This window comes from Miniopterus schreibersii (assembly GCF_964146895.1).
Source record: "Miniopterus schreibersii genome assembly, chromosome: 1".
Lineage (NCBI taxonomy): Eukaryota > Metazoa > Chordata > Mammalia > Chiroptera > Miniopteridae > Miniopterus > Miniopterus schreibersii.
Window position 1 is genome coordinate 42,957,865 of NC_138101.1, and position 10,048 is coordinate 42,967,912.

At 36.1% G+C, this 10,048-nt stretch overlaps 1 protein-coding gene across 3 annotated transcripts in view; it reads right to left on the reverse strand.

Annotated features, from left to right (window-relative positions):
• CDKL2 (cyclin dependent kinase like 2) overlaps nt 1-10,048 on the reverse strand; it is a 30,172-nt gene extending 20,124 nt beyond the window's left edge. For 2 of the 3 annotated variants that reach the window (XM_081133160.1, XM_081133159.1), the window contains exons 1-4: nt 9,574-10,048; nt 6,873-7,071; nt 3,537-3,731; nt 1,180-1,358 (exon numbers count right to left, since the gene is read on the reverse strand). In XM_081133160.1, the coding sequence (XP_080989286.1) occupies nt 1,180-1,358; nt 3,537-3,731; nt 6,873-7,040 (542 nt within the window). In that variant the 5' untranslated portion in view covers nt 7,041-7,071; nt 9,574-10,048. The remainder of the gene's footprint in view (nt 1-1,179; nt 1,359-3,536; nt 3,732-6,872; nt 7,072-9,573) is intronic. The other variant, XM_081133161.1, reaches the window with a different exon arrangement.

The following is a 10,048-nucleotide window of genomic DNA, read 5'->3' on the forward strand; positions in this document are numbered from 1 at the left end:
TTTCTCTATAAAATTAAAAGTACTAATTCCCCATTTTATGTAAGTCAGGTTTCCAGAAACTTCAATCATGTGACAAAGGAAAAGGGCTTCTAAAAAATCAAAACATGTGTACTTTATTCTGAAAATAAGCCTTCTGAGTTTCCATTTAGAGCCTACTCATTCTTTGTTTACACATAATTCTAACAGGTTAATCAGTTTATCCTACCCTACACTGAAAACTACCAGGAGGAGTCATTAGGGACACATACAGTAATAAGAAGGAGAACTGAAAGCTAATAGGGAAAAAGAATAGAAAAACTGTCTTTAAAATCAGTTTAGAATAAACTGTCTTTAAAATCAGCATAAGAATATGCTGGCATTGTTAGCATAGGGACAACTATCTTGAAATTGCTCAAGGTCATAGCTGTATTATAAAATGATATAAGCCCAGCCGGGGTGTGGCTCAGCAGTTGAGCATCAGCGTAGGATCCACGAGATCTCGGTTCAATTCCAGTTAGGGCACATGCTTGGGTTTCGGGCTCGATCCCCAGCAGGGGAAGTGCAGGAGGTAGCCAATCAATGACTCTCTCATCATTGATGTTTCTATCTCTCTCTCCCCCTCTCCCTTCCTCTCTCTGAAATCAATAAAGATATATAAATAAAAAAATAAAATGATATAAAAGTTACAGTATGGCAGTAAAATGAGAACTTGAAGTAACCAAAAAAATATTAAATGATATATACTCTGAAAACAGAAATTATAAAAAATATTTTTTAAAGATTTCTGTAAAAGCAGTAAAAGTTACAACCCCCTCTTCTTTGAAGAATTTACTTATGGAAATAATTTATGTTTTAAAAACATTTCTCAATTATTTCTACCCTGACCATTGCCCACTCCACCTCACCTCATTCCAACAATGTCAGACTTATCCAATCAATGATACCTCTCTTTACAAGTGAAAAATAGTATACCTATTTCCGAACCACTATAAAAAAAAGACCACTTGCTCACCTTGATTTCCCTACCTTTAAAAAAAGTATACTTACCCCAAGTTGTTTCACAAGAATATTTAAAGGGGAAGCACCAAAAATTACAAATCAATTTATAAAGTTCCCTAAATTCAAAACTCCCTTTCAGTGTTAGAGGAATTTTTATTATATTAGAAACATATTAACCCCACCACCACCACCACGTCTTACTTGCCATACTTGACATCACCAACCAATAGTTCTGGAGCTCTGTACCATCGGGTTGCCACATAATCAGTATAAACCTCCCCAGGAGCTGCCAAAGTCCGTGCAAATCCAAAATCACATAACTTAACAACGCCAGACTGGGACACTAATATATTCTCTGGCTTGATATCTCTGTGTATGATCTAATACAAAAACAAAATAAAAAACAGAGAATAGCATATTAGCACATCAAGTTAAACAAATTTATTATTTTTTGAGCACCTGCCATGTGTAAGGCAGTGTTTTTGTCCCTATAATGAAAAGAAATAAAAGCATATGAAATTCTTCCTGGCTTTAAAGAACCGGAAATCTAGTTGGGCAAGCAATAACATTTATGCTTAAAACTGTATATAAATAATCAAAGATACTAGATGATATATATATATGTAATTATAAAACCAATTGTTCTGTTCATCACTGCTCTCAAGACTAAGAGAGTAAAGCTGTAATTGAAGATTGGGTGGTCAGGAAAAATTGTATGAAAGGGGTAGGCTCTGAGGTCTTCAATACTAAGTATGACCTGGATAAATGTAGAAATGAAAGGGCAATCCAAGTGAAGGCAACAAACAGAGCAAAAGAATGAAGACAGAGATAGACCAGGAGGCTCTAGAGAAATGTTACTTCTAGAGTAGGGGTTATGTACTAAGGAGGAAGGATGTCTCAACTGCCAGCCTGAGAAGTCTGAGCATCTGCCAAGGCCATGGAAACCCGTGGAAGAGAAAGGACCAATATGGTGTTTAAAGATGTTGGACATAAACAAGCTAAATCAGAGAGCGGGAGTAGAGTCAAGGAACAGAGCAGTGGGACAACTATGAGGTAATAAGGGCCTAAACTAGGCTAGTGCTCAGAGGAATGGAAAGGAGGAGCCATAGTTCAGAAATATTTTAAATTAGGCATCAGTAGAGCTTAGGAAGTAATTTCAGATATTTATTTAAACCTGGGAATCTAAAAGAATGGTGGTTTCATCACCAAAACTGAGAAGTCTAGAAAAAGTTAGTTTTGATGGAATAACCAGTAGTTTAGTTTTAGCCATAGGGGCTTTTTGTGGATTGCTGAGCACCCAAGTGGAGGCATTATTCAGACAATTAGAAATGTAAAGAGGGTCAACAAGTTAAGATTTGTAAAGGAGAAAATATGAACACTGGGAGGCAATACTAAAATTCTACAGCTAGGCAAAACAATATTAGAACTAATTTTCTGCTACAAGTAAACAGTATTTTGAAAAAAAATTAGATATATATATATATTTTTAAACTCTTTCAGGGGATCAGTATCCTAAACGGCAATCTGCCATTGCTGAACATTTTGTATAGGCTAGAAGTTCTATTACATCCTAGACATCCATGGTGAGCTCATAGGGCCAGCCCCACATCTACCGTCAGCATCTATCACTTTTATAATCACACAAAAAATGTCATTTAAAACATTTTGTAAAACCAGAGGAATAAATGTGTTGTTCTCCATTCTGTACTTTGTGTCATTTTACTTAGAGGTGCTTTTTTTTAATCCCCACCCAAGGATATGTTCACTCATTTTAGAAAGGAAGGGAGAGGGAGAGAGACCCGTCGATCAGTTGCCTTCCGTACACACCCCGACTAGGGATCAAACCAGCAGCCAAAGTATGTGTCCTGACCAGGAATTGAACCCAAAACCTTTTGCTGTATAGGACGATGCTCCAACCAACTGAGCCACCCGGCCAGAGCTAGAGGTGCTTTTATATGATATGCAAAGGATATAAAATTACTGTGACAGACTATAGGGTAAGAGTAGGGATTTTTATACTTCACAACTCAGCAAGAGAATCTGAAGTAATATACATGGATCCTTGGGTATATGTATTTGTCAAAACCCACCACTTAAAATTTGTGCATTTCACTCAGTAAATGTTACCTCAAAAAAAAGCAAACAAATGTTAAACTCTAGTTAATATGCATAACTGAAGTATTCAGAGTTGAAGTGTCCTGACATCTATAATTTACTTATGAATGCATAAGACATTAATAAAGATAAGTATATGAATAGATAAGTAAATATATCATAAAGAAAATACAGCAAAAATATTAACAAGTACAGAATCCAGGTGGTAGGTATATGGGTGCTCATGGCACACTCTTTGAACTTTTCAGTATGGCCTAAACTCTTCATAATAAAATGTTGGAGAAAAGAATACATGTATTGTGACACATGGAAAGCGGCAATATCAAAGTAACAGTTCATTTCTATGACTTTACTGGTCCAAACTTTAAATAAGTATCTCATTAAATTAAGTGACTGCTCTCTGGAGATTCAATCATTGGCAAAATAATTATTTAAATACTTACATTGTGACTATGACAAAATCCAATTCCATTAATAATCTGAAACAAATACTTTTGAACTAGTTGGTAGTCTAGTCCATTTGGAAAGAGTTCCAAGTCATCAAGAATGGTATGGTCAACAAACTCAAAGACTAGGTACCATCGTTTTTTTTTCTTACACACCTCCAACAGATTCACCAGATTTTCATGCCTCAGTTGCTGTTACAAAAAAATACAAAATAGTTTTTACAAGATCAAATGACTAGCAATTAGGGACAATCTAAAATAGATCTTAGCATAAGAAGGACATATAAATAAAATGTATGAACAATATAAATTGTAAGTGTATATTCCAGTTTTTAAATTATAGTTAAAGGACCACATTGCTCTGTTGTCCTCCCAGAGAGCACAATAAAACCAATGCAAAAAAGAAATGTAGCTCCATCTTTGATGAAACTAAGTAGGATCTATGACCCCTACCCACAACAAATGAGGTGAAACTGCCAAATGTAGTCAAGGTCAAACAGGAGTGTAGGAAGGTACCAAGAGATCATCTGTGGCCCCAAAGCTGGCAGAGCAGAGTTCTCCAAAGTTCATGACATACCCTGAAAAGGAAAAACAAAAAACAAAACAAAACAACCCAAACCTTCTTTGATATAATGAGAACAAGGTTCCAGAAAACAAAACTAACTTATGCTGATTGTAATCAGGATAGTCATGACCTGAGTGGAGGAGAAAGGCATTAGCGACTGGGGGGGGGGGCACGCTCTGGGGTTATTTTAGTGTTCTCTTTCTTGATTTAGATGGTGGCTACCATTTAAATGGGGTTGTTCAGGTTTTTTTTTATTCCATAGAGATATATTCTTATGATATGTACACTTTTCTATATGTATATGCCAATAAAAAGTTGACAGGAAAAAAAAAATCCAGACATAAAAGAATAAACTTACAAAAGAGCAGCAATTGGACTGACAGCTGACTTCTCAAGAGCCATAATGGAAGCCAGAGGACAAAACAATGTTATTTTCATTTTGTTGAAAGAAAATAATTGCCAACCTAAAATTCTATACACAGTGAAAATATACTTCATGGATAATAACTAAATAAAAGAAATTTTCATGCAAACTAAAATTGAAATGTTTTATCTACAGTAGGTCCTCACAAAAGGAAATCCTAAACAATAAGAAGGGAAGAGATCACAGATAAACAATCTTAGATGCAGAAAGAAAGAACAAAGAAAAGTGATAAAAATAAACTTAAATGAACACTTAAAAATAACGATGTCTTGTGGTATTTAAATATATAAAAAGGTTGATATATGGCAATGTTAGTGTGAAAGATAAAAGGGAATAACCAGAGATAAGTACCACAAGGTTTGCAAGAAGGATAAAAGTGCTGGATACTGTTTGACTTTAACAAATGTCGAGGGTAACCACAAAAAGAGAGAAACTATCTAATTTTCTAATTATTTGAGAAAAATAAAGGAATGATAAATGTAATCAATCCAAAGACAGAAAGAATAAAAAGGAATACAGAACCAGTGAGCCAAATAGCATATATTAAGGTAGTAGATTTAGACCCAAATATATCAGAAACTATATTACATGTAGATGGACTAACTTGCAGTTAAAATGCAAAGATTGTCAAACAGGACAAAAAGCAAAATGTAACTATATGTTCACAAGAGGCACATTTACACAAGGACTGAGAAAAAATGAAAGTAAAAAGATGGAAAAAAGTATACTATGCAAACACTAACCAAAATTAAACTAGTGTAGCCTTATTAGTTTCAGACAAAACAGACCATAAGAAAAAACTTTACTATAATAAAAAGTTATTTCAAGATGATAAAAAATTTGATTCAGCATGAGGATATAATAACTCTAACTATAAAATACTAATAATATGGCCTTTCTGTTTATAAAGTTAAACCTTAACTGAATTACAATGAAAAAAGGAAAAATCAATAATTATAGAGGAAGATTTTAACATATTTCTTCTCAGTACTGGATAGAACAAACACATACGCACACACACAAAAAAAAATTAGTGAGAATTTAGAAGATTTAATCAATGCAAATAACAAAGCTAACTTAATGGAATACTTTTCAAGTTCATGAGGAATTTTTCTTTGTTTGTTTACTGTATTCCAAACCAAAAAGCATGTATTAAGAAATCTCAAAGGAATAAAATCTTACATAGTATATACTCACATCACACAGGGCAACTGTGTCATAATTAAAGAGGAAAATCAAGAAAATGTCCGCTTATTTGGAAATTAAGGGAAATAAGATAATATTTTGAACTGCTAATCAAAATTTCTATGATACATATCAAACTATTGTGAGAAGGGAATTTATAGCCTTAAATGCATAAATGAGGGGGAAAAGGCTAGAAATGAAAGAAATAAACATCTATGTCAACAGCTTAGAAAAAAACTATAAAATAAACTCACCCAAAATAAGGAGGAATGAAATACTAAAAAATAAAAATTAATGAAATAGAAGAGAAATACATAATAGAGAAGATCAACAAAGCTAAACACTGGCTCTTTCTAAAGATAATTAAATTGATAAACTTCTCATGAGACTGATTAAAGAGGGAGATAACATAACAGACCTGAGCCTGCTATCTTTAGATAGGTCTGCCTGCAAGGTGAGCCCTTGGCCGGCACCTGGGAACTTGGATTTCAGGACGAGTCCCTTCAAATCCAGATTGATAAAAATGGTTCATTGCTGAATACCTGAATTCCTTCTGGGAGTCTGGAATTTTGGTAAGAGCCAGGCAGAGGTGCCTACATGACCAGCCACTAATAACAACCCTGCGTACTGAGTCTCTAATCAATTTCCTTGGTAGACAATATTTCACATGTGTTATCACAACTCATTGCTGGAGGAAATAAGTGTGTCCTATGTGACTCCACTAGATTAGGATTCTTGGAAGCTTGTAACAGGTTTCCCTTTGCTGATTTTGCTTTATATCCTTTCACTATAATAAATCACAGCCATGAGTACAACTATTGCTGAGTGCTGTGAGTCCTAGTGAATCACTGAACCTTGAGGTGGTCTTTGGGAACCCCAATACAGATGATAGCTAGCTTAACTCTAGCTAGCTAGGTAGGTAGACAGATAGGCAGATCGATATAGACAGAAGCAAAAATACTTTAAAAATTATGTTTACATTCATGATATATATAAATATGCATATATAATCATTTTGTTTATGGCCAAAAAGAAGAAATTTATACTTTAAACCCTGTTATAAATAAAACAAATATAAAAACAGTAATTTTCCCCCCCAAAATGTAATCTTGATCAAAAAGCAACTTATTTTTTAAACAAACCATACTTATTTACTCACCTTTAGTAACTTGATTTCCCGCATAGCAATTTTTTTAACCATTTTGTCATCATCACTTTCTAAGAACTTCTTGATAGCTACAATTCTTCCACTATCTTTATTCCTGCACTTCATCACCATTCCATAGCTCCCTTCTCCAACCAATCCTAGGTTCTCATATTTTTCCATTTTAATTCAAAACCAGGAGGATTTTTTCTTGCTGTAGAAACCAAAACATAATTAATAATGTTGGTTACATTAATTTTTTTCCACCCCTCCCAGCAAAATTAATTCTTCCCCACTTGTTTTCCATATTAGAGCAGTCACTGTGTTGATGGTTACACTTTGCTGACTCACAATTTCTTATTGTTTCCAATTCTAAGCTATGTTTTCAAAATATTCATATACATTTCATAATAGACAACACAAGTGTAATTGAAGCCATTAACTTTAAATTTAAATTACTAAATGTCATGTTGATGAAATTCAACATATTTTTCATTCAGATAAAGGAACACTTGAACTATCGTACAAAACAAATTGTACAAAACAATTACAGCCCACTTTAGAAAAATATGATTCCTTTTCATGCAAAGATGAAAAAGGCACAAGTGAATTTGGTTTTAGTGAAGATCATGTTTATTTTTTTTAATCAGGATTAAAAGATTAAAGTTGAAAATCTTTACACACTCTCTACTCAACGGGGGAAAATATTTGTTCACAAAATGAGCACTTACCAAGTAAACACTAAGAACCTTCGATAAACTATTTTTCTTTACTTTTCTTACCAAAGTAATTAAATTCTTATGTTGAACTTACAAAATAACAGCAATGACATCACAGTATAAAGGGAGATTTTTAGAAATTAAATATTGCCTGGCCAGCATGACTCAGTGGTTGAGCCTCAACCCATGAACCAGGAGGTCAGGGTTCGATTCCCAGTCAGAGCAATCCTCATTAGGGGACGTGCAGGAGGCAGCCGATCAATGACTCTCATCATTGACGTTTCTATCTCTCTCTCCCTCTCCCTTCCTCTCTCTGTAAAAAAGAAAAAAAAAGAGAGAGAATGATAATTTGAATTTTGTGTTCAGAATTCTTTTATATTCCTATTACATGTCATTTTCTGGATAAAGGCAATCCTAATAAACTCTTTCCTACTTTACTGATTGATGAAGGTCCAACAATCATTCAACTACGTATTTTGGTACAGAAAAAAACTTTTCAGTCCAAATACAGATAGATTTTAATTCATAAGATTTTATTGCCTATTTCAAAGTTAAATTTATGTTTTAAATCTGGTGTTGAAATTAAATTCTAGAACCAAAAAATAAAAAAATATTAATCTTAATCCCAATATGGTTCTAAAAGTTTGAGAAAAAAGTATCTTTAGCCCAGCTGGTGTGGCTCAGTTGGTTGCGCATCACCCCATGCACCAGAGGTCACTGGTTCAACTCCTGGTCAGGGCACATGCCCAGGTTGTGGGCTCTATCCCCATTAGGGGGTATGAAAGCCGCAGCCAACAGATGTTTCTCATTGTTTTTATCTCTCTTTCTCCCTTCCTTTCTCTGAAATCAATGAAAAAACATATTTTAAAAATATCTTTAGGTAACTATATATTCAAATGATTCATAGTTAAAATTTTTCAATCTGACAATATAAAAATACTCATTCATAAAACTTGGGGGGGAAATATTCTCACCTATTACATTGTTTATTTATGGCAACCTAAAACTAATTTACCCAGATTGTGAACTGTGATGTCTTTACCTGCTTCCCTATCAGTACACTGATGACAAAGACAATACAAATATCCTCTTTGTTCTAGCAAACTATGATAATCCACTGAATACATTTTTAGCATTTTACATATGATAATTTAGGGTTCTATTATATAGATATACATAGAAAACCAGATGATTGATCTGAGGGAGTGAGGGGTGAATGACAATAAATCCCAGTCAACACCAACTCAAAGTATTTCATTACTTTACTACCAGCTTTGATAATAGGTTCTACGATAAACTGTTTACACAGCAGTGTCCCATACATTTCCATACATTTGACATTTTAACTTCCATTTAATGCCTATCAACTATTTTCAAATAAAAACTGTTTGAAAAAAATTCTCAATTTAATTTTCCCTCTCCTTTCCTTAATTATTTTTCCTTCCACTAAGACAGCATGCTTTACCAAGGACTAGACTTTAGGTTTATCATGTCAAGGACAAAAACAGATGGACTCCGTAACCTGCATCATTTACAAACATTTTGCACTTGATGTCCCAGATATTTGAAAATGCCAAGTAAACAAAATTAAAATTACTGTAAGCATCTCTACGATGTTCTGAAGCATATCTAAGCTAACGCTGTGTAAGCCGACTGCTCCAAACTTACTCTTGCAGCCAACTGCCCATTTGGTCCCAGCACGCTGAACACACCTATTTTCCAGGTGGCACTGCCCACAGTTACCTTAGAAGTACCATGGTTGAAAAGGCCTCCTGCTTCCCGACGCAGACACTCGTAACTGGAACTTTTCACGCCTCCTACAAACGAAGCCTGGCCAGCTGGCAGCGCGGTCTTTCTGGGCGTGTGCCATGTCAGCGGCCAGTTCTAATGCCAACCATTTAGATTCAAATAATGCTGATGTATTTTGTCAAAGAAACCGAAATCTCTCCTACATAAGAGAGTGAGATAACAGAAGCCTTTGAAGGGATTATACTTACTGCTTCTTTAATATCCTTTCACGTGGAAAGACCCAACGATTTTCAACTTGGAAACAAATTTGCGGTGCAATTCATCCCTCTCCGGTGTGAAAAATGCTGACTAGCAAACGAGCAACGTCAGGGCTGTTGGGGCTCCCGGTGCGGCCGCGGGCAGGGTCCCAGGCGACGCCGGCGGGGCGGCGACCGGCCTCCGACGGCCCCGAGCTCCCGCCCCGGCCCCCCCGGGCTGCATGCTGCCGTCGTCACGGCAACGCCCTCACTCCGTCCCCAGCCATAGGCACCGAGTCTCGAGAGGAAGAGACGGCGCAGGTCAGAACGCGTCCCCGGCGGGCACCGACGCCCGCTGGGGCCGAGGCTGCGGGCACATCAGCCGGGGCGGGCGCGCCCCCGGCTCCGCTCCGACGGCTCCCGCGCCCGGGCTCCGGGACCCGCTGCGCGCCGCGGCCCTGCGCGAAGGCGTCGGCCACGCCGCCGC